The 25,282-nt window shown below is 40.8% G+C and overlaps 1 protein-coding gene across 4 annotated transcripts in view; it reads left to right on the top strand.

The window, feature by feature from the left end:
- CEP112 (centrosomal protein 112) overlaps window positions 1-25,282 on the top strand; it is a 301,353-nt gene that overhangs the window by 75,216 nt on the left and 200,855 nt on the right. For 3 of the 4 annotated variants that reach the window (XM_043905758.1, XM_043905759.1, XM_043905756.1), the window contains 5 exons: window positions 2,150-2,316; window positions 2,618-2,747; window positions 4,936-5,028; window positions 5,902-5,961; window positions 13,135-13,214. In XM_043905758.1, coding sequence (XP_043761693.1) covers window positions 2,150-2,316; window positions 2,618-2,747; window positions 4,936-5,028; window positions 5,902-5,961; window positions 13,135-13,214 — 530 coding nt within the window. The remainder of the gene's footprint in view (window positions 1-2,149; window positions 2,317-2,617; window positions 2,748-4,935; window positions 5,029-5,901; window positions 5,962-13,134; window positions 13,215-25,282) is intronic. The other variant, XM_043905757.1, reaches the window with a different exon arrangement.

Here is a 25,282-nt window from a genome sequence, read left to right as displayed (position 1 = left end):
GTTATATGTTCTGTGAACTTGGACAAATGCATAATGCCACGGATTGACCTAACGTGATGGTATTAGACATAGTATTTCCACTGCCCTAAAAGTCCCCTGTCTCCGCCTACTCATCTTTCCCCTCGCCCAGCCCCTGGCAGTGTCTCCAGAAAATCATGTCGTTGGAGTCGTATGCTACGTAGACTTTTCCAGTTGGTTTCTTCTGCTTGTTAATATGCATGTCGGTCTCCTCTGTGCCTCGTCATGGTCAGAGCTCATTTCCCGTTAGTGCTGAATGCTGTCCCGTCCTCTGCACGCTCTGCGGTCTATCCATTCGCCTCCTGAAGGGCGTCTTCATTGCTTTTTGCCAGTTATGAGTACAAAGCTGCCGTCAACATCCGTGTCTGCAGGTTTTCGTTTGGACACAAATTTTTAACTCATTTGGGCAAATACCAAGCAGCATGATTCCTGGATTCTATGAAAAGAGTGTGTTTTCTGAGAACCTGCCAAGCTGCCTTCCAGGCTGGATGTGCTGCCGTACTTGTGAGAGTTCCTTTTGCTCCGAGCCCTTGTCAGCGTTTGTTGTCGGTGTTCTGATGGGTGCAGAGTGGTGTCTCATTGCTGTTTTAATCTGCATTTCCATGCTATATGGTGACATGTGATGTGACATCCTCTCCTACGCTTATTCATCAGCTGTATATCTTCTCTGGTGGGGTGTCTAAGTCTTTAACACATTTTTAAATTAGGTTTATATTATTGTTGAGTTTTAAGAGTTCTTTGTATATTTTGGATAGCAATCCTTCATCAGATGTGTCTTTTGCAAGTATTTTTTCCCCATTTATGGCTTACGTTCTGATTCTCTTAATAAACACTGTCTTTTGTGGAATAGGAAATGTTAATCTTAATGAAGTCCAATTTATCAATTATTTCTTTAATGCTTTGGGCCATGAATATTGTATCTGAAAAGTCCTTGCCAAACTTAAGACAATTCAGGTTTTTCCTGTGTTATTTTCTAGGATTTTTGTGGTTTTGCATTTAGGTCTGTGATGTCTTTTGAGTTAGTTTCTAAGATCTGTGTCTGGATTTTTTTGTTGTTGTTTTTTTTGCATTGGTTGTCCAGTTGTTCCAGGACCATTTGTTGAAGACACTGTCTTTGCTCCATTGTGCTGCTTTTGTTCCTCTGTCAAAAACCAGACTGTGTTTATGGGGGTCTCTTTCTGGCCTCTCTGTTCTCTTCCATTGATCTGGTTGTCTTTTCTTTTGACAGGCCACAGGGCTTTGATTACTGTGTCTTATAGTAAGTCTTGAAGTAGGCAGTGTCAGTCTTCCCACTGTGTTCTTCTCTTTCAGTTTTGCATTGGGTATTTTGTTCCTTTTGTCTCTCCATGTAAACTTTTAAGAGCAGTTTATCCATATCCATAAAATAATTTTATGGGATTTTAATTGGTGTTGCATTAAATCTGTAGATCAAGTTGGGAATAACCAACATTGCATTACAGAGTCTTCCTATCCATGAACATGGACTATCTCTCCATTTATTTACTTCTTTGATTTTTCTCATTCTTTCATCAGAGGTTTGTAATTTACCACATATAGCTCTTATACATATTTTGTCAGACTTTTTTGAGAGGGTGCTAATGTAAATAGTGGGCTTCCTGGGTCACGCTCATGGTAAAGAACCTTCTTGCCAGTGCGGTAGATGTAAGAAATGTGGGTTGAATCCCTGAGTCAGAAAGATCTCCTGGAGAAGGAAATGGCAACCCACTCCAGTAATCTTGCCTAGAGAATCTCATGGACAGAGGAGCCTGGCAGGCTACGGCTCATAGGGTTGCAAGTAGTTGGACATGAGTGAAGCGACTTAGCATGCAGTCGCTTAAGCTTATATCCCCAGATCAGAATGGTGCTGTTCAGCGAACGGATACCCACTCACTGAACGAATGAGAGGCTAAAAGCGTACAAACGCGTTAGCCTGTCTTGCATGGTAGAAAGCGCTCCTTTTTTTTTTTTAAAGACAGTTAATTTAGAGGTTGGTTTGGTTTTTATTAGTATGATTTATGGTACATTTTTTTGTATTCTTATCTCTAATCCCTTGCATTTTTCTTCGGGTTACTTAATGATGCAGAATTGTTATAAAGTCAGAGGCTCTCTTCACAATGACCTATTCTTTCAGAACCAGATGATCAAAGAGCTGGAGTCCCGTGTCCAGCAGCTGACTGGAGAAGCGGAGAACAGTAATTTACAGAAACAAAAATTAATTCAAGAAAAACTGGAACTGGAGCGATGTTACCAGATAACATGCAATGAGTTACAAGAAGTAAAGGCAAGGTACTGTCTGAGGTCAGACAGCTCTCAGGTGTGGCCATAAAAACTGACGTTAACTCTGTAAGTTATGCGGTAAAATAAAAAACTCGTGCATTTAACCTTGGGAGGTTTCCAGTCTAAATGCTGCTGTTTGTTAAATTTTTTAAGTACCATTGAATGTAAGAGGCATACTGTTTAAAAACACTTGATAAAAATATGCTTACTTATTTGATGTATTGAAAGATAATGCATTTGGATTTGACTAGCTAAAAAATTCCATTTTAGAGGTTGATTATAAATACATTGGAAGTGTATTTTATTCTCTGGTTGCTTTTAGGCGCAACACACTGCATAAAGAGAAAGACCATCTCATCAGTGATTATGAGCAAAACCTGAAACTATTACAAACCAAGTATGACGCTGATGTCAACCTTCTGAAAAAGGAACATGCTCTTTCTGCCTCTAAGGTAGTCTAGGGGCTGATAGCTATAGCCAGTCAGAGTCGTTATTCCCTTCCCTCAGCACAGAACCAGAAGTGCCCTGCGGAAGCTCACTGTCTGGCGTGTAAATGAGTCTCCTTTGCTTAATTTAATGCCAAATGTCTAATATATAGCACAACATAAATAATTAATAAATTAAAATCTGCTATAAATTAACCCTTTTAATTAAACTAATTACTAAAGTTTTTGAAAGAGGAAACATAAAACTCCAAGAAGTAATGTTCAGTTGTTTCAACAACATTTTTGAGTAACTCTATTTGAGTAACATTATTATTTGAGTAACTCAAATAACTCTATACATTGTTAATAGTTAATTAATAAATAATATTGTTGATAACGTATAGAGCTAATATTTTGAATATAATAATATTATTAATATTTTGAGATCTTGGTTATACATTAGTTTTCTTGCCCTCACACATGTATATAAGCCTACATACCCCCTTAGGGCACCCACCCCCTTTTGTGTCAGATAATTGAAACTTTATGCAGAGAAAATCCTATAGCTGTGGTGCTAAAGTGGTTACTTACTTGATATTTCAAGAATTATTAGGTTGGTGCAAACATAATCATGGTTTCAGACTGTGAATTTTAAATCATTATAACTAGGCTCAAACACATCTTTATTAATCAAAATAGGAACCATTACAATCAACACATTTTTCCCAATGAGAAATGTTTGTTTACCCTTATTAAAATCAATGCTTAAAATCTCTAAAATCAAAGCATAAAAGCTTTAAAATCAAAGCATAAAAATCAGTGCTTTGGGATTTGATGAACTCTTAGAAAGCATTTTCTACCTCCTGCTGGTTGTGGAAGCATTTTCCCTGCAGAAAGTTGTAAAGATGCTTGAAGAAGTGGTAGTCGGTTGGCGAGAGATAAGGTGAAAATGGCAGATGAGGTAAAACTTTATAGCTCAATTCTTTCAACTTTTGAAGCATTGGTTGTGCGATGTGCAGTCAGGCATTGTTGTGGAGAATTGGGCCCACTCTGACCAGTGCTGGCTGTAGGCATTGCAATTTTCGGTGCATCTCATCAATTTGCTGAGCATGTTTCTCAAATGAAATGTTTCGTGGGGCTTCAGGAAGCTATAGTGGATCAAACAGGCAGCAGACCACCAAACAAGACCTTTTTTCAGTGCAAGTTTGGCTGTGGGAAGTATTTTGAAGCTTCTTCTCGGTCCAACCACTGAGCTGGTCATCGCCAGTTGTATTAAAATCCACTTTTAATCATACATCACAATCTGATTGAGAAATGGTTCATTGTTGTTGCACAGAAGAAAAGACACTTCAGAACTATGACTTTTTTGATTTGTGGTCAGCTCGCGAGGGACCCACTGACTGAGCTTCTCCACCTTTCCTGTTTGTTTCAAATGCCAATGACCATAGAATGATTGACGTTGAATTCTTTGGCAGCTTCTTGTGTAGTTGTAAGAGGATCAGCTTCGATGATGGCTGTCAGTTGTCGTTGTCAATGTCCGATGACCGGCCACTATGCTCTTCTTCTTCAGGACTCTTGCTTCCTTCATAAGATTTCCCGAACCACCACTGCACTGTACGTTTGTGAGCGGCTCCTGGGCCAAACGTGTTGTTGATGGTGCAAGTTGTCTCTGCTGCTTTACAACTCATTTTGAACTCAGATAATAAAATCACTCGAATTTGCTTTTTGTCTAACATCTTTTCTGTAGTTTAAAATAAATATAAAATAAACAGCAAGTAATAAGTCATTAGCAAAAAACCCCCCATAAAATGAAAAATGTGCATTAAAATGATGTATAACATAACTATCACATTTATTTAGAATGTGTTCCAATATCAAATGGCAAATTGCACCAATGCAAAAACTGCAATTACTTTTGCACCAACCTAATAACTATTCCAATGGATTTGGTTTTTAAATTAATGTTTAAAAAGTTTTCTGTTTACCTATTATTTTTATATCAATATTTTCATAACTTTAAATACTATGAATTTAATTTATATTTTCATTTCAAAGATTTTTTAACTTAAATTTTTGTAAAATTCACATTTATAGATGATTTTAATTCTAATTAAAACTTCAGGAAGAAAAAGAGTAAATTTATTCAACTGGAAGTTTGGAGGATGATAGAAAAATCAAAATTTCATTTTTTATTATTTTCCTGAAATCTCTTTAGGCATCTGGTATGATTAAAGAACTAGAACAGAACGTCTGTCAATTAAAACAGCAATTACAGGAATCAGAACTTCAGAGAAAGCAGCAGCTCAAGGTGAGTCCCGTGCTTTTAAACAGAGCAATGGCTAAAAGTCACCCGTCCTTTTCTGGGTATATATGTATAAGTGAGTGTCAGTTAAAAAGCTCAGAAATGCAGGTAACCATTTATGATTCTTTTATTGTACTGTATCATTTCTTATCTTATTTATTTTAACAAAAGTAGATGCTAATGTGATAGAGTAAGAAGAGCAATTTTAATTTGGACAGTCTACTCTTACGAGATTAGTTTGAAAAATAAACCTTATTTAGATATACTATTATTTTAGAATAATTTCCTCTTTAAATTGTTGTCTGCCATTCTCTACAGTTTCTCTCTCTCCCTTTTTCTCTTTCCTCCTCTTGTGCATGCATCTGTCTGGTTTTGGCCGCGCCCAGCGGACGCAGCGTCCTGGTTTCCTGACCAGGGGTGGAGCCTGTGCCGCCTGCAGTGGAAGCACGGCGTCCCAACCACCGGACGGCCAGGGAACCCCCGCTTTCACTCCTTTCAGACCCTCTCTCTTTCTCTTTTGGTCAAAAAGTACCAAACCCTGATATGTGATACAAAACATTATTTTCATATTGATTCATTCGATCATTGTTAAGTGGTCTCCTAATTCTAAGGGTCAGAAAGTGTCTCTCTCACTGGAATGTAGGTGCTTCTGAGAGTAGTAACATCTTCAGTAAATGGACGTTTTATGGTCTCCAACAGAAAGCTATTCATGTTTCTGTTTGTGCTTTAGAAAACCGGACAGGTAGGACTCACTTACTGGTAGGCAAAACTCAAATAAGTTTGTCATCAAAGAGATTGACTTGTTTCATTAGATTACTAATTTTATTGACCCTAGAAGCGATTTTAAGTATAATAAAGATAAATATTTATTATTCACAGGATCAAGAAAATAAGTTTCAAATGGAGAGAAGTCACTTAAAACGCACCTTTGAGAAAAAGGTAATATATTTTGTGGGAAGCTGTAAGCCACTTATATAGCAAAGGAGACAGTTAAGAGTCCATGCTAATTTCTATAAAGCCATGTGTTGTAGACTGTATTTTAGGTTTATTTCAGTTAACCAGTAATCAAATTTTGCTTCTTTATTTTTCACGTTTATGAACAGCTTCTTCAGTTTGATTCTTAATTATGTTAACATTAATATACCACTTCTGTGTTTCATTTAATGAGTGAAGAGTATTATTATGTTCACCTCTCATAATAACCCTTTGAAATTATATTTTGTTTTTACCAGTTTAAAAATACGATATAATTGATGGGAGTTATTTTTTTCTGTTGTATCATATGTGTAATAAAACTCTAAATAATTAACCAAAGAATATAAAACAATGAAAGAATTGTCACTGCAACTGATTAGTAAAAACAGTTGATTAGTAACTATTTCCTGTCATTTAGAGTAGTGACTGTTTCTGCGGATGCATGCTGGTGTCCTTGTTATCAGTGATAAGTGGGTGTCCACGGCCACCCGTCCACCCCTTCAGTGGTAGAGTACAGAGTCCTACAGGGCCTGTGACTTCCGAACTTCTGTTTTGAGTTTGTTGTTTGCTCTATAACCGTAGTTGAGATAGCAGAGATTTTGTTGCTGCTTTCTGATTATTTACAGTTCTAATATCCACCAAATTCATCCGCTTGTAGAATACATACACAATGGAAAATGAGAAAAAGGTTACCCCCTCAGCTAATCAGACAGATTGTGTGGCACAAAGTTCTTAAAATGCCGTGAAATCGCGTCTGATGTGTGTGTACCGTCCCCTGGGACGTGTGTTCACTGCCCGCCCGGAGTGCGGTCTCTCTGGGCCCTGGGTGGAGGAGGGGCTGAGGGGACAGGCCGTGCAGCTTGCTCTCCGGGGGCCTCGGGTTTCTTGTGACGCGCGTGGACCTAAGTATGTGCTCTTTAATAAAAAGTGTAATAAGTTTTCTTATTGCTAAAAAAGTTTTCCCCCTGCAGTTTTAATACAGTTCAACGCAAGATACTGAATATATTTCATGCCTACAAAATGATATCTGAGCAGGAGGGAGAAATACTGCTTTCCCTGAAAGAAGGAATTTTTTTTTTTGGTTTCCACTTTAGAGCTTTGCAGCTTCATAAATATTAATATTTGACTTCCCCAAAGAAGACCATATATACTATCATAAGCCTCACTGCCCACCGTCTGAGGCATCCATACCCTTGGGTATACCTGTTAGTCCCTTGTTGGTACCATGGGCGGGTAACTGGCTCCCTATCCGTCAGGGACCCCTCCCTGGCCTCCTGCTCTGTTACCCTGCTGGCAGCCGTCCTCCTGGGAGATGGTGTCTGCACCCCTGTGGGCCCCGGAGCCCCGGTACCCAGAGGAGGCCACCCCGGTTCACAGCATCCAGCTGTGGGCTGGGAGGCACGGAGCTGGAAGACAGTCTCCTACCGCTGTCCTTTCTGGCCATGCAGCCACCGAGTAACCCTGGGACTCGGGACCAGCCCCCGCCTGGTGGACGCACAGGAAGCCGCGTTAGAATCGAGTAACCCTGGGACTCGGGACCAGCCCCCGCCTGGTGGACGCACAGGAAGCCGCGTTAGAATCGAGTAACCCTGGGACTCGGGACCAGCCCCCGCCTGGTGGACGCACAGGAAGCCGCGTTAGAATCGAGTAACCCTGGGACTCGGGACCAGCCCCCGCCTGGTGGACGCACAGGAAGCCGCGTTAGAATCGATTCCTCCCCGTCCTAGTCTGTGTCGCTTCAGGGAGCAGACCGCAGTCGTGTAATCAGGCATCTTGGTAACCACAGCCTTTCCCTGTCTGTGAGCTATCAAGTGGCCTCTCTTTCAAGTAACAGTAACTAGTTCAGTTCAGTTCAGTCGCTCAGTCGTGTCTCTTTGTGTCCCCATGGACCGCAGCACGCCAGGCTTCCCTGTCCACCACCAATTTTCAGAGCTTGCTCAAACTCATGTCCATTGAGTCAGTGATGCCACCCAACCATCTCATCCTCTGTCATCCCCTTCTCCTCCCACCTTCAATCCTTCCCAGCATCAGGGTCTTTTCAAATGAGTATGTGTTTAAAATAACACCTTCTGTAAAGAAAAAGGAGCGTATTTGTTCACACTGTGTATGTTCTAACAGTATTTGTATTGGAAGAAAATGTCGCTCAGCGTGTTGCTTTTTGTTTTACACTCAATTCCACAATCTGCCCTTTTAAATTGACATCTGTTCTTCTCTCTGTATTAAACCTGTGATCTCAGTCCTTGAAGATCTGCTGCCTTGTGCCCCCTCAGGGAATATCCTCAGACTCCTCTGAGGGCAGACACCAGCCTCACCTCGCTCTGGGATGTGTGACCTGAGAGCAGAGAGGGGTGCACAGGGCGTTTGTCTGTTAGACGGTGTTACAGGTGTGCGCATTCAGTAACTGTGCAAACCCAAGTTCTGAGTGTCTGTTCCGGAGGAGGAAATGCCATCTGAATGACATCATTTCCTCCTGCCGACAAGAGAGCAGCTCAAGAGAGGCCAGCTGCTTTGAGGTCAGAGGAGCAGTTACATCAGATGCCCCCTGGTTTAAGCCCACACGTTATCGAATGGTCTTTATTGATCTCTGGTGGCTGTTGCCTCTCCTAAGATCTCTGAACATCAAACAGAGAATAGGTAGTAAAACTAAATGTCATTGTTTGATGACGTGTCCTAATCTGTTAAATCAGGAAATGGTTAAGCTAAATGATTTTACGAGCAAGGAAACACCTGCCTCCTGCAAATAACCTACTACCTGTTTTCCAAACAGGCATTGGAGAGTTAAAAGATGGTGCTGTTTACTGAAAGAAGTTCACGGGACAGATGTTAAGCATGTCTGCTGTAAACTGCTAGAGCTAAAGCGTCTGCTTATGACTGTGACCCATGGCCACTGTGTCGCCATGAGGCCTGATGGAGTTCAAAAGTGTTAGGAATGGTGTTTACATGTATATAATTCTTTTAATTAGGTTAGACTAATGTAAAATTTACATAGTTTTACATATATTGTGGAGTGTTTTCCAACAGTTATTGGCCTGGTTTTCTTTGAGAGGTAAGGTGTCTTGAGTGAAGTTTTTCAAAAAATGAAATTTCACAGTGAAATGATTGATAGAAGTCATGGCACCCGAGGTCCCGAGTTTGTCCCATCGAGAGGCAGAGGTGGACAGGCTGGTTAGGAAGTACGGTGGGCCGTCCAGAGGTCCAGCAGTGAACCTGCCCTGGCTCTACGTGCTTTTTGTGCCTTGATGTCTCCCACCGTATATGTTTCCTTACATGTAGCAAGTCTCTCTCTTGTTTATACTAGCATGCCTTTTTTGATAACTTAAATTCTTAAGGTGCAAGGAAGTGAAATCTCCACTTGGTAGGTGCACGGTAAATGTGCTTCCAGCTCCATCGGTCAGTGTTTGTAGAACACTCCCATGTTTGAGAATATATGCTCTATCTTGGCTGTCTGCTTCGTGTTTTCATTGTTTAAGTGATTAAAACTCGTATTTGGTGTTCACAGCGTACGGCAGGGAAGGGACCGCAAGCGGGCGGCTCTGCGGCGTGTTCCCCACTGCCCGTGGGGCCGGAGGAGAGGCCGGCAGCGCGCTGCCTGTCCCCCACTATCTCGCAGATAGGTAACACCGGCAGGATAGCCCCGAGAGCCCGAGGGCGCTCGGCGCAGATATGTTCAGTGGAGAGCAGACACCCAGGACAGCATGCCCTGCCCTCTCGTGTGGGCCCCGCGTTGTGCTGGGCGCCGGGACAGGAAAGCAGGTGCGGAGCCGCTTCCCCTCGAGGAACCCCGGCTCAGAAGCCTGTGCGCTGACGCAGGCTCCGCTCCTCCCACCCAGGGCGTCCCACGCCTGCCTTGGGACTGGCGCTCTTGGTTTGGAAGCGGTGGATTGGATCCAGGCGCTGGGGTGCGCCGCCGGTCAGGGAGTGGCGGCCACACTTGGCGGAGGTGACCGCTGCCTCTCCCGTGGCAGACCGCGCTGATGGGGACTCAAGATTCCGCGGAGCGCGATGCAGGCTTCTCCGAGAAGGAGGTCCTTCAGAAGGGGACACTGCGAAATTCACCGGCGGGGGCTCCCGGAAGTGTCAGAGGGGAGAGGCGGAGAGGGGACGACGGGCTGACTTCAGCTGCGGACGTCACCCCGCGGCCAGCACGGCTTTCCCGCCTGCGTGGAGCGGCTTTCAGCTCCCAGGCGGTTGATCTGATCTGTCTACCTTCTGTCTGTCTGCCTGCCTGTCTACCTATCTACCTACCTATCTACCTACTTCCCTAAAACACCGAGGGGAAAAACGAAAGAGAATTACAACAGGAAAAAGCCAAAGAACATGGATTTTTAGTTAGGCTTCTGTCCAAATGAATAAATAGCTAAATAGAGGTATTTTTGAGGAGTATTGATTCAGTGTCAGAAAAGGTTTGTGACTGTATGTGATTGTGTGTGTGGTTGTGTATGAGTGTGTGTGGTTGTGTATGACTGTGTATGTGTGTGTGGTTGTGTATGGTTGTATGTGACTGTGTGTGGTTGTGTGTGTGGTTGTGTATGAGTGTGTGTGTGTATGATTGTGTGTATGTGTGTGGCTGTGTATGAGTGTGTGTGTGGTTGTGTATGAGGGTGTGTGGTTGTGTATAAGTGTGTGTATGTGATTGTGTGTATGATTGTGATTGTGTGGTGGTATATGATTGTGTGTGTGTGGTTGTGTATGGTTGTGTGTGGTAGTGTATGATTGTGTGTATGTGATTATGTGTGGTTGTGTATGTGATTGTGTGTGGTTGTCTGGTTGTGTATGTGTGGTTGTGTGTGGTTGTGTATGATTGTGTGTATGTGGTTGTGTGGTTGTGTATGATTGTGTGTATGTGATTGTGGTTGTGTATGTGATTGTGTGGCTGTGTATGAGTGTGTGTGGTTGTGTATGAGTGTGTGTATGTGATTTGTGTGTGGTTGTGTGTGGTTGTGTGTATGTGGTTGTGTGGTTGTGTGTGGTGTATGATTGTGTGTATGTGGTTGTGTGTGGTTGTGTGTGTTAGTGTATGAGTGTGTGTATGTGATCGTCTGTATGATTGTGTGTATGTGATTATGTGTGGTTGTGTATGTGATTGTGTGTGGTTGTGTATGATTGTGTGATTGTGTGTGGTTGTGTGTGGTTGTGTATGATTGTATGTGGTTGTGTGGTTGTGTATGGTTGTGTGTATGTGATTGTGGTTGTGTATGTGATTGTGTGGCTGTGTATGTGTGTGGTTGTGTATGAGTGTGTGTATGTGATTGTGTGGTTGTGTGTGGTTGTGTATGATTGTGTGTATGTGGTTGTGTATGGTTGTGTGTATGTGATTGTGGTTGTGTATGTGATTGTGTGGCTGTGTATGAGTGTGTGTGGTTGTGTATGAGTGTATGTGATTGTGTGTATTATTGTGTGGTTGTGTGTGGTTGTGTGTGGTTGTGTATGTGATTGTGTGTGGTTGTGTATGATTGTGTGATTGTGTGTGGTTGTGTGTGGTTGTGTATGACTGTGTATGTGGTTGTGTGGTTGTGTATGATTGTGTGTATGTGATTGTGTGGCTGTGTATGAGTGTGTGTGGTTGTGTATGAGTGTGTGTATGTGATTGTGTGTATTATTGTGTGGTTGTGTGTGGTTGTGTATGAGTGTGTGTATGTGGTTGTGTGGTTGTGTATGGTTGTGTGTATGTGATTGTGGTTGTGTATGTGATTGTGTGGCTGTGTATGAGTGTGTGTGGTTGTGTATGAGTGTGTGTATGTGATTTGTGTGTGGTTGTGTGTGGTTGTGTGTATGTGGTTGTGTGGTTGTGTATGATTGTGTGTATGTGGTTGTGTGTGGTTGTGTGTGTTAGTGTATGAGTGTGTGTATGTGATCGTCTGTATGATTGTGTGTATGTGATTATGTGTGGTTGTGTATGTGATTGTGTGTGGTTGTGTATGATTGTGTGATTGTGTGGTTGTGTGTGGTTGTGTATGATTGTGTGTATGTGGTTGTGTATGGTTGTGTGTATGTGATTGTGGTTGTGTATGTGATTGTGTGGCTGTGTATGAGTGTGTGTATGTGATTGTGTGTATTATTGTGTGGTTGTGTGTGTGTGGTTGTGTGTGTTAGTGTATGAGTGTGTGTATGTGATCGTCTGTATGATTGTGTGTGTGGCCCTGTGTGTGTGTGTGTTGATCTCACTCTCTCCTGTCTCTCATGCCCGCAGTTGTACACCCCGCCTCAGCTGCGTGGCCGGCAGGAGCGTGCGCGGGGTCCCCGCTGGCTGAGCGGCCTCGGCTGGGCCCTGCGCCCCGGGGCTCCCGTGAGAGCTCCCTCCTCTGTGTGAGGCCCCTGCGCTGCGTCCCTGCTGGGCCCACGCCGCGCGTGCGCGTCTGCGCGTGCTCACGCAGAGCTTTCCTGCAGAGGTGCTCACGTGGCCGCCGCCTCCTGGCTGCCAACCACCTGTCAGAGGGCACCACCCCCGGAGAGCGGTGCTCCTGGGCGACTTCCGCAGACTCAGAGGATGGCTGGGGAGATCATCCTGGAGGCAGGCGGCTGTCTCATCACAGCCTGTGTGTGTCTGGGGAATGTGTCTGTGTGTGCTCAGTCGCTCAGTCGTGTCCAACTCGTTGTGACCCCATCCATGGACTGCAGCCCGCCAGGCTCCTCTGTCCAATGATTTTCCAGGCAAGAATACTGGAATGGGTAGCCATTCCCTTCTCCAGGGGGTCTTCCCAACCCAGGGACTGAACCCAGGACTCCTGCATTTTAGGCAGATGCTTTACTGTCTGAGTCACCAGGGAAGCCAAATAGAGACGTTATTTTTTGTATTCTCCCGTATCTCATTAGATTACTTTCCTTTGGTTAATGTGGAATGTTAAAAAAAAATTCAGAAGTTCTGTTTTTTAATTTCTTACATATCAGTTTATTTTATAGGGATTCCACATGCAGGCTCATTTAAACAATGATTAACTTTGACCAGAAAGTTATTATCAGAAGAACAGTATTAAAATAATTTTATGGTAAATGATTATGGTTAACCAAGCCTCTATCTTGAAAAATCTAAATCTAATTTTATATTAAAAATGGATTTAAGACTACTGTTTCATTGTATTTGTCCTTTGAGGAAACTTGATTTGTCTTTTAGTAAATTATATGTCTTTGTCATGGCAGATTCACGACTTACAGAGTGAACTTGATAAGGAAAAAGAAGATGCTCAAAAGAAAATCCATAAACTTGAGGAAGCTTTGAAGTGAGTAAAAGTGTAATATATTTAATTTTTAAAAATACTCTTATTCTAAATTGTGAGCCAAATTAAGTGACTAAAACCCAAGCATTATATTTTTTTATCATAACCTTGCTGTGGTTTAGTTTGAGTCAGTTTTCCATCATGAATCTCTATTTTCAGAATTTTATTACTAGCCAATGAATTTTGTTTTTTTTTAAAAAAGGAAAAAAATCAGTTCAGCTGTTTTTAAGTGATAGGAATGTAAGAAAGAGAGCTTAGTGGTTTCAGATGCTTTCCTCCTCTTAAATGAAAACAGATTAAAAACAACAATAACAACAATAAGATTTAGATCTTAGGACATTTAGAAATTCCTCTGTTGATTTTTTTGAGGAATTTGGGTAATGATATGTTTCAGCTGTTATATTTAAAAATGGACTATTATACAGGCATTGTTTAGCAGAGGTTTTGTTTTATGATACCTAATCATACACATTGAAATATGTTTTATATATATTTGTCTTTTCTAATAATTTGCTAAGTTGATGAGGCCTTACTTATCACTAGATATCATCCTGTAGTTTTCGCTGGAAAATACTGATGTAGTCAGTAAGTGTTGCGCGCTCACCGTGTTTCAAACAGTGTGTGTGATTCCTTCCTGGAGGACCCGTGTTGCAGTCCAGTGGGGAGGATGGTCGCCCTTGGGCAGGTCCAGGGCAGAGCCTTGAGCCATGAGGGCTTTCTTGGAAGAAAGGCCAGGAGGGCACTTGGCCCGAGAAGCTGCCTTAGGAAGAGAGCTTGCTTGGGCACAGTGTGTCCAGCTGACTCCCAGGGAATGAGCAAGTCCCATTTTCTGAGCTTTTCCAAATGTCCAAGCAGGAATAATTTAGAGAAAGGCCAAAAAGAATGTCTAGGATCACAGAGGCCTGCGTCAGATTCTCCTGGGAGGGTCGCGCAGCCATCCCTGCCTGTCAGTCAGCGAGCCGTGTGCTGGACGTCACAGGGTGTCAGCGTCTCTTCTGTTCCAGGACTCCCACGTCGCCACGTGGGGGTCAGACGGCCTCAGAGGACGGTAGTGTTCGTTACGCGTCAGGTCAGGTAACCAGCTCATGCGCCAGCTTGAGTGTCGCCACAGCGAGGGCCTCTTGCTTGTGGACGAGATGTCCTCCCTTGATCCCCCGTTAACTCATTGTTTTCCTCCTTAAAATGTTGAGTCACAACTTTATCTGTTCAACTTTCCATATTTTCCTTTCTTTTTTGTTCTACTTTGTCTTTTTCTTCTGTGACTTCTTTATACTTTTTCCATTAGTTTGTTGATGTGCATTTATCTTATATCCATAAAGGAAGAGATAATTCCTTCAAATAACAGTAAATCAGCAAATATTTATTTAGTACCTCCAATGTCTATATATTGTAGTATCGTGTAAAAAGAAATGGAAGGTTTAGAAGCTATAGCTCAAGACACAACCCTGTTCTTAACAGTTTTCTTGTCTGCCATGGGCATTTGAGGTCCATAGCATTGTTAAGTATCAAGTTGTTGACGTAAGTGCAATAGTGTGGTCTTTTCATTTTCACTGTGAAAAAACCCAGAAGCCTCCATAGTTTCCATATAAAACATAATCTATTTAAGGCTTCAGAAGTGTTTACCAAAATGCAAAGTTTTACTTGTAGTTAAAGAAAGCTAGTTTAGATTGTTAATAATGTTCCTTGTGGATCTGTGTCTTCCATTCCCGTTGTAGGAGATGTCTTTATTTCCACTAAATGTCTGTTTGACCTTAATGATCTAGCTCCTGGTACAGCAGGAGTAATCTGATCTGAAGTAGGAGTAATTTATTGTGCAGTTTGCACGTCAGAGCAAACAACACAGTCTGGCTATTTCCCTGAAGGAGAATATTCTGGGGGCAACTGCTGCTGCTTTTCAATCCAAGAATAGTGTTAGACCCAGTGGGTCCAGAGACAGTTCCATTTTTCTAGAAGAGAGGTGTATGATATGGAAATTTGTCATGATTATTAACAGGTTTTTTTCCATAATAAAAATATACACAAAGGTGAAAAATCTGACTTTCAGAATGTGGTGGCATCCATCCATCCATCCATCCATCCCTCCATCCATCCATCCTTTCACTCAATAGGGTTGCTTTCCTCCATGCATGTTGAATGGCAGAAGAGGCTGTCAGAGAGGTGGAGACAGCATGGGAATTAATCGGCCCCTGGAAACGTGATGTGTGTGTTCAGCTCAGTCCTGGATTCAGAGCTCAGGTGACGCTTCCCCTCCACTGGTGTGAAGAGCAACACTGGTTTGGAGTCGGCACTTACTGTAAACACAGCTTCTAAAGCTAACTTGTCTACTTGTCCGTGATTTTTAAAAAAGTTTAAATTTACTCTATTACTTACAACTTTTATTCAATACATATCCTAAACATTTTTTTTGCTTTCTATTTCATTTTTGATGCAGAAGATATTTTATAGCCCCTTGTAACTGAAAAGAATCTGAAACTATAACTGTAAATGGTATGAATTGTATGTGTTCATTTTTCTTTTTTTTTCATTTCTATCTGATTTCTTCCCTCAATATTCCTGGGTCTAAAAGCAAATTATAAAATTTATCATACATCCACATTCAGGATTCCTCAAAAAATATTCTCTTCTTGTCTTTTATCATGTTTTTTGAAATTATTTTACTTCATTTCACTTATTCAAAGCAACTAATAGCCATGAATTTCTGTAACACCATACTTTTTAACCGAATGTTTTATTTGAGATAATTGTAGATGTAGTTGTAAGAAATAATACAGAGGCCCCATGTTACCTTTACCCAGTTTCCCACAATGATAATATTCTACAAAACTAGAGTAGAGTATCTCAAGCAGGATACTGATACTGATACAGGCAAGATAAAGAGTAACTGCATCACCAACCAGGACCTCTCCTGTTTCTTTTTAGAGCCACACCTACTTTCCTCCAGCTTCACCCCATCTTTAATCCTTGACAACCACTAATCTGTTTTTCATTTCTATAATTCTGTCATTTCCAGAACATTGTATAAGTGTAATTATGTAAGTAAGACTGGGGATTGGCATTTTCACTCAAGTCTAAATCTCTGGAGATTCATACAAGTGATATCATATATATTTGTATTTCTGCATGCTAAAATGTAAGCCATGTCTTTAATATTGAGTGAATCTATGTATTTCATAAATGTAATGATATGTTTATAGCAAAAAATTCTCTGTAAATTTTTATTTTTTCTATTTTTTTCCATTTATTTTTATTAGTTGGAGGCTAATCACTTTATAGTTCATTTTTCAAAGATAAATAATTAAACCAAATGAGAAACTCAGTAATGAATGGGAAATTACCATAGGTAACAAAATAATTTGGTGTAACTCTTTGAAAGACTGACACAAAGTATGTTTTTTTTTTCTTTTTGAAGGAGTTAACATCTATGAAAAACACGTGTAGATATTTAGTTCAGTTCAGTCGCTCAGTCTTGTCCGACTCTTTGTGACCCCATGAACCGCAGCACGCCAGGCCTCCCTGTCCATTACCAACTGCCGGAGTCCACCCAAACCCATGTCCATTGAGTCAGTGATGCCATCCAACCATCTCATCCTCTGACGTCCCCTTCTCCTCCTGCCTTCAATCTTTCCCAGCATCAGGGTCTTTTCAAATGCTCTTAGCATCAGGTGTCCAAAGTACTGGAGTTTCAGCTTCAACATCAGTCCTTCCAATGAACACCCAGGACTGATTTCCTTTAGGATGGACTGATTGGATCTCCTCACAGTCCAAGGGACTCTCAAGAGTCTTCTCCAACACCACAGTTCAAAAGCATCAATTCTTTGGTGCTCAGCTTTCTTTATAGTCCAGCTCTTACATCCATGACCACTGGAAAAACCATAGCCTTGACTAGATGGACCTTTGTTGTTGAAGTAATGTCTCTGCTTTTTAATAGGCTGTCTAGGTTGGTCATCACTTTCCTTCCAAGGAGTAAGCGTCTTTTAATTTCATGGCTGCAAAGTGAAGTAGATGTTTATATGTTTACCAAATTTGATTTCTAAGTTTTGGGTGCTGTAGAAATAATGGAGCATTGTTCTGAGATCTTGTATAAATTGACTATTCTAAAGCAATCTGTGAAACCTTCCAAAGTCGTCGTCTTGATTGATACCTTTTTCAAAGTCCTCTGTGGCAGTAAAAGACAGAACTGTCTCAAAACAGATTTATTCTGATCCATTTTAACTTTTTTTGTGTTGTCAATTGTAATCATAAGTATTTCTACTCTGACACTAATATATCTAAACTTTCGGATTTTTAGTACTGAAAGTGAGTGGTGGTGATTTCACCAGAACATATTACAAAGTAGGCCTTCAGATGTTACGGTTATGAATGACCCTACAGGAAGCAAGCCCTTATTCAACTAAACCATTGTTTCCGTCTGCCAGTGCACAGTGCAGGGCACTCCGCTTTGGTGCCCACGGAACACAGGGGGCTGTCACAGAGACCCTGGGGGTTGTCGGTGTGGTTTTCCTGCTTAGCTTAACATGAGATATTCCTGACCTTATTTTATTTACAGTAGTGTGAAATAGGTATTTTGCCTCCTACTGAGCAATGCATTGTTGGGATTCCTGCATTGTTTGTAAAAGTAGAAAGTTTGTAATAAGGGGGACATGCAGTGTTCCATCCCTGTTTCAGGAGTGAGGGGAAGAATTACAGGCAACCCAGAAGCAGTCTGCTTGGCCCTCTGAGTCCACGACATCCTTGCAGAGCCCGGCTGCCCCAGGGCCCTGCCTCATCTCGCTGCTCACCTGGCTTCCCTTTGCTGCTTCCCGACGGCTAGATGTTCAAAGTGCCCCATGCTCCTCTTTGAGGGATTTTTTTCTCTGTTCATGTATGCAGAATGAAAATCAATGTTTTCTTCCAGAGGCTGACCCAATAGAATGTCTTTAAAGCTACTTGGCTCTTCCTTTTGGAGAAAATCTGTCTTAGGGATTTAAATACAAAGTTTTATTTTCATCCTGGGATTTCTATCCATAATTTTTTTTTTATAATGCCACTGGTAATTCGTAGGACCAATTCCACTTACATAATGGTGAAGGCAGGAAAATAAATGAGGAATTTTTTTTATGGTTACTTCAGCAAGTGATTATTTCCTGTGTTTATAATAGAGATATAGTGAACTTATTACAAGAAACAGCAAATAAAATATCTGTATTTCTAAAACAGACTGAAATGGCTTACAGTATAAATAGAAATTAACATATGATTGAAATTAAAGTGTAATGTAAGCATGTAAAGTAGGATGGATATGAAATGAAATGAAATTGTTTCTGTATTGAAATTCTAAATTCACCCTGACCAAACTGTTTCCCGTGGTTTGGGGAGGCACGTGAGCTTCGTGTAAGAGCGTGGGCCCAGGTTCCAGCTCAGGTTGCCAGCCTGTGACGCTGGGCCTGGGGCTCCATCTGTGTGGTCAGTCTTTACCTCCGTCAAATGCCCTTCCTCCGAAGGTTGTGAGGAGGCTTGGAGCAGTTCCCGCAGGGCGCCTCCAGCAGTGTCTGCTCTGTCAGCTCTTACCGCTTTCTCTCTCTCTGTCTTACGGACGGGACAGACAGATTCGTCAGGTGATCTTACCCTGGCATGTTTTTTTTAACAGCTTTATTGAAGTCTAATTCTCACCCCATAGAATTTACTTAGTTTCACCGTATAGCTCACTGACGTTTAGAAATTCAGAGTTGTGCAGCGATAACCATAGTTCAGTTTTAGAACATTCTCATCATCCCCAAAAGACTCCTCATGGCACCAAATTTTAGAAGGATAATATCATGATTGATTTTTTTTTTCTGACCAAACAGAATAAGTAATAAGGGACACGATCTTCCATATGTTATTTTGCAGAAAATGCTAACTGCCACTTCTCATTATGACCCTCAGTAAAAGCTGACAACACGATATTAAGATGTGCTCTTGCGTTTTGTGGAAACCTGAGGATGTAGCCCAGTATGTTCCTTCCAGGTTAACGGTCTGACATTTTACCTTTGATACGAGGTTGCATTTAGAAAGCAGATTCTGGGTGTGTGTGTGTGTGTGTGTGTGTGTGTCACTGAAAGCAATCTTGAAATACACATGTACCTGAGTGTTTGGGGTGATATTCATGTTTTCCTCTTTATGTTTCAGTGTATTTTGAATCTTTTCTCATGAGACTATTGTATGGTACTTTGGTAGCTTAAAACAACAGTAAAGACAAAAGAAACCAGTGAAGATTTTCAAAGGAAGAATTATAAACATTAATGATGGTTATCCTTAATTGTTGAGAATATGGGATTTTAAAAATTTTCTCTACATTTTGCATATTCTAAAATCAGCATGTCCAGAAACTCCTCAGAGTCTTCAGGACTTTCAGCTTGCTGCAAATCCCTCAGTCAGCATGGGATGGGGCAGGCTGTGAACACGGTCTCTGGAAATACATGAGCTCTAAGTATCTGGGCCTCTTGATGAAGGTGATAGAGGAGAGTGAAAAAGCTGGCTTAAAACTCAACATTCAGAAAACTAAGGTCATGGCATCCAGTCCCATCACTTCATGGCAAATGGAAACAGTGACAGATTTTATTTTCTTGGGCTCCAAAATCACTGCAGACAGTGACTGCAGCCATGAAATTAAAAGATGCTTCCTCCTTGGAAGAAAAGTTATGACTAACCTAGACAGTGTATTAAAAAGCAGAGACACACTTTTCCAAAAAAGGTCTGTCTAGTCAAAGCTATGGTTTTTCCAGTAGTCATGTGTGTATGTGTGAGTTGGACCATAAAGAAGACTGAATGCTGAAAAATTGATGCTTTTGAACTGTGGTGTTGGAGAAGAGTCTTGAAAGTTCCTTGGACTGCAAGGAGATAAAACCAGTGAATCCTAAAGGAAATCAACCCTGAATATTCATTGGAAGGACTGAGGCTGAAGCTGAAACTCCAATACTTTGGCTACCTGATGCGAAGAACTGTCTCATTTGAAAAGACCCTGCTGCCAGGAAAGATTGAGGGCAGGAGGAGAAGGGGACGACAGAGGATGAGATGGTTGGATGGCGTCACCAACTCAATGGACACGGGTTTGAGTAAGCTCTGGGAGTTGGTGATGGACAGGGAGGCCTGGCGTGCTGCAGTCGTGGGGTCACCAAGAATCGGGCACGACTGAGTGAACAACAACAACAAGTATCGTGGGATTTTGACTGGAAAAACCCCTTGTGCATTTCTTATAATAAATGGACAGATGATAAGGCTGATAGTCTATTTTTTGTTTTTTAGAATGGAAGGATACCCTGCCACAGAACTTTAGGTGAGGTTATTCGGAGGCCAATAGAGTACAGACTAGGAAATACAGCTTTCTAATAAGTGTCAAATTAGGATATTTTTAATGCAAGTACGAGGTATTTTCCATGAAAGATGATATTACATTTTAGATATGCTTTAAGTTTTCTTCCTGTGGCAATTCACAGGTAATTCATAGATTCACTTTCCACTTTTCTTTTATCAGCCTTTTCTTGTAAACTTGGCTCTGGTTGTAGCACACGTATTTTAATTCTTAGCGTCAGAGCAGATGACTGTGCAGTGGTTATCAATCCCAAGAGAGGAAGGCTCTGGTCACTGGTTACTGGTCCCTGGGGAGAACTCCAACTGCCTGGAGGAAGGCAGAGGTCCTCCCAACGCCAGCCACCGGCGGAAGTCCAGACATACCTGCCAACCGCATGTTCTAGAGTCACCAAGAGGACAGCGCAGCCCGGCACTGGGTGGGGCCAGGCTTCGCTGCCTCAGGAGAGCCAGAGAAGAACGAGACATGGAGACGCTGTGAATCAGCGCTACTCCTGTAAACATTTAAAAACTAACTGCATTGTTAAAGCGTTTTAATTATAGATCGTTGCTGTGTCTAGACTATATCATTTTAAATATTAAGAGTAAATAAATTTATTCAATTAATTATACCTTTATTTACATAATAAGAGCTTTTAAGTCTATAAAATTATTTTAAATAAGTGTTTAACAATGTATTACTTATTTAAAATTTAAAAATAAAATAAACATGGCTATGAAATGAAGCCTCCATTAAAAAAAAGCTTAGTTGATCTACAATATTTTGTTAGTTTTGGTTGTACAGCCTAGTGAATTTTATTTTTGCAGATTATACCCCACTGTAAGTCGTTACAAGATAAAGGCTGTCATTTCCTGTGCTAGACCTGTATCCTTGTTGCTTGTCTGCTTTATACACAGTCGCTTGCGTCTGTAAATCCCACACCCCTAATGTGTCCCTCCACTCCCCTTCTCCCCTTCACTAACAACAGGTTTGTTTTCTATATCTGCAAGTCTGTTTGTATTTTGCATATATGTTCATCTGTGTTATTTTTTAGATTCCGCATACAAGTGAGGTCATACATTATTTGTCTTTCTCTGACTGATTTCACTGAGCATAATGTTCTCCAGATCCTGCCACGTTGCTGTAAGGAGCAGAATATCATTCCTTTTAACCGCTGAATAACACTCTGTGGCCACATCTTCCTCATCCATTCATCTGTTGATGGGCACTTGGGTTGTTCCCGTGTCTGGGCTATTGTAAATAGTGTTGCTAGGCCCGTTGGGGCACGTGTGTGTTTCCGCTTTTTCTTGTATACTCAGGAGTGGAATTGCTAGATCAGATCATAGTTCTATTTTTCTTCTCGTTTGTGGAAGAGAATTTCAAAGTGAGCATATGACAGTATATCTATCCATCCTACTGTCAGTATCCATCTGCGCGGTCTCTATGTTTAGGATGTTAGTAACTGTGCTGTGATGAACATGCTTATTCCTAGTTATTTACCTCCGTCCAGTTTGTGGGTTGTGCCGAGTAAGACACAGCTCGACAGAGGGTGCGCCTTTAGACTGCAGTGGTGTCGTCGCGGAGCTGGCTGGAGCTGGAGGGTTTCGGGTTGGTTTGGCACCAGAGGAGAGCTGTTGGAGGACTTTGCTCACTTTTAGTTTACCCTGGTGGAGGTTTGAACCTCTGATTCTGAAAACACAGTATATCAACTCTGCTTAGGAGGATCTAAGACACAGGGGATCTGATTCATGGACCTGCTAGCTGGTGATTGGGTGACTAAAATTGAGCAGGTATTAGAGCAAGGAAAGAATGTGAAAACTTCCTAAGGGCTTATTTTGCCATAGTCTTGATTTTCATGGATATTCCTCCCTCCCATAAGGATTTCTGTTATTGATAATTGGCCTTTGTAGAAAATGCATAATTTTATTTTCATGTACCATTGCCCACAAGTACAATTTCACTTGCACACAGAACCGTTAGAAAAAATTCCTGATGTTTTGTAAAGTGATTCACAGTGTTCTTGAATTATATTTTTATTTGACCTATTTTGAAGCCAGCTCTCAATGCTAGTGATACTCAGCAAATGTTCACCATCTGGTTCATTGAAAGTTATTATACAGAAATGAACAGCACCTGTTCTTTTGCCTGGCTTTATCTATAGTTTTGTTTTTTATTAAATAGTTTTGGGGTGTCATTTTTCCAACAAATTGACATATGGCTTTATAAAAACACAGTGTTGACTTTCTCAATATACATAGATTCATAATCTCTCCTTACAGTGGAAAGTAGACTACCCCTAAAGTTATATTTTTAAAGACATTATATTTTTAAACACGGATGGAAAAGCTTTCCTATAAGGTTCTTTTAAATCTCCTTCGTTTATCTCTGGTTGTGTGTTTGTTGTCATAAATCAACATTTATAATATTAGGAGGAACAGGGATTAATCTTCAAATAAGAATGCCTTAGAATAAAGATAGTAAAGCTGCAGAGTTATAATGACAGTGTTTTTGTACTTTTACTTGCTGGAGACTAATCTTAAGGAAGATTTAAATGGAATACTAAACAGTCTTGTGATTATTTGAAGAAGTGGACTGCATGCTGTTGATGCTTGTTTTTCATTTGAAGCAGGCTTCCTGCAGAAATCTGGATAAAGTACATTAAAAGCAGGTAGTTTTGCAGTTTACCCCAGAGGCTGGAAGTTTGAATTTTGGTACAAAGGGAGAGCTTGGTTAAATCCAGTCTTGTGTAGGGATTTTTAAGTACGGCTGAATAGTATAATTCCAAATTTAGTTTTATATATTGCTGAAGTGAGAAGCTGTGGCTTAGTCATTTTGTTTGTAAGTTTGGTTAAAAAAAAATCTCTAAGAATTAATAGTGATGTAGTGATGTATACTTTAAAATAGAAAAAAAAAAAAAAAGAATCAAAGAGCTATCTAGAAAGAAGCTAAAAAATGCCTGCAAACTTGAATTCTCAGTCTGAAGATTTCTGTGCCTTTTAAGTGAATGAAAACATCTCTACAGGGTCACCTTGCTAAGACATTTTATCCTGTGTAGAAAACAAGATTTTTACTTTTTAAAGTTTTCTTAGAGGAGTAGCTAAAAATAGGTTCCACTGCAATATCAAAATAGCCTAGAATTTATGGTGCTTATTAAAGAAGATGTGGCATTGGTTTTAACCAAGAGTATATAAATTTAAAGACTGATTAAGTTTGTAAATTTTCAGTTGTTTTCTTTCAGTTTATGGTATTTATTAAAGAAGATGTGGTGCTGGTTTAAACCAAGGCATGGTGGTTTAGTCACCGAATCGCGTCCCACTCTGTATGCCCTGTGGGCTGTAGCCCACCAGGCTCCTCTGTCCACAGAATTTTCCAGGCAAGAATACTGGGTTGTCATTTCCTTCTCCAGGGGATCTTCCTGACCCAGGAATTGCACCTGGGTCTTCTGCACTGCAGGCAGTTTCTTTACTGACTGAATTGCCAGGGAAGCCTTTAATGAGGAATATATAAAGACTGATTAAGTTTGTAAATATTCAGTATTTTTTCTTTTATTATTACTACTAAAATTAAGAGCAGATACAGTTTATAATGCATTTTCAATGAAAATATATCAGATTTTCATATTTACCTATAATGTTACCACTAAAAACCTAGATTTATATAGAGTTGGAGAGCAGGAAGATATTATTTGAAATGTATGAAATCATTTTAGGTTTTATATAGCTAAAATTAAATTAATTATGTCAAAGCTGGCTTAAATGTAACCAGAAATTGGTAAATTATTTTATAGTTGTGTTATTTAAGAAGTTTATTATATATCACTGCCACTTAAGTTCTAGGCTAATCCAAAAAAGAAATGCTTTTTTTCTACCATCGGAACAGAAGACTTCTGTTCAAGTGAACCCACCCAGCGTCCTTGGAGGGTGAACTCTGGTTGCCAACATTGTGCAAAACTTTTCAAAGTATCTGTTCTTTAGCTGTATTTTTATCACAAACTAGTACATGCTTGCTGTAGAGAATTGTAAAATTACAGAAGAGCACAGATAAAAAAAATCAAAATCGTTTATGGTCACATTAAATAGAACTATCTACTGTTTTGCCCTTTTATTATTTTATTAAAGTACAATTCATTTACATGATTATTAGTTTCAGGTGTGGCACATAATATTTGATATTTTTATACATTGCATCATTCAAAAAACAAAGATCATGGCATCTAGTCCCATCACTTCCTGGCAAATACATGGGGAAACAATGGAAATAGTGACAGATTTTATTTTCGTGGGCTCCAAAATCACTGCAGGTGGTGATTGCAGCCACAAAATTGAATGACGCTTGCTCCTTGGAAGAAAAGCTATGACCAACCTAGACAGCCTATTAAAAAGCAGAGACATCACTTTGCCAACAAAGGTCCATATAATCAAAGCTATGGTTTTTCCAGTAGTCATGTATGGATGTGAGAGTTGGATCATAAAGAAGACTGAATACTGAAGAATTGATGCTTTTGGGCTGTGGTGTTGGGAGAAGACTCTTGAGAGTCCCTTGGACAGCAAGGAGATCCAACCGGTTCATCCTAAAAGAAATCAGTCCTGAATATTCACTGGAAGAACTGATGCTGAAGCTGAAGCTCCAGTACTTTGGCCACCTGATGCAAAGAACTGACTCATTAGAAAGGACCCTGATGCTGGGAAAGATTGAAGACGGGAGGAGAAGGGGACAGCAGAGGATGAGGTGGTTGGATGGCATCACCGATTCAATGGACGTGAGT

This window comes from Cervus elaphus, chromosome 5, assembly GCF_910594005.1.
Source record: "Cervus elaphus chromosome 5, mCerEla1.1, whole genome shotgun sequence".
NCBI classification, from domain to species: domain Eukaryota; kingdom Metazoa; phylum Chordata; class Mammalia; order Artiodactyla; family Cervidae; genus Cervus; species Cervus elaphus.
This window is presented reverse-complemented; position numbering and strand designations above follow the sequence as displayed.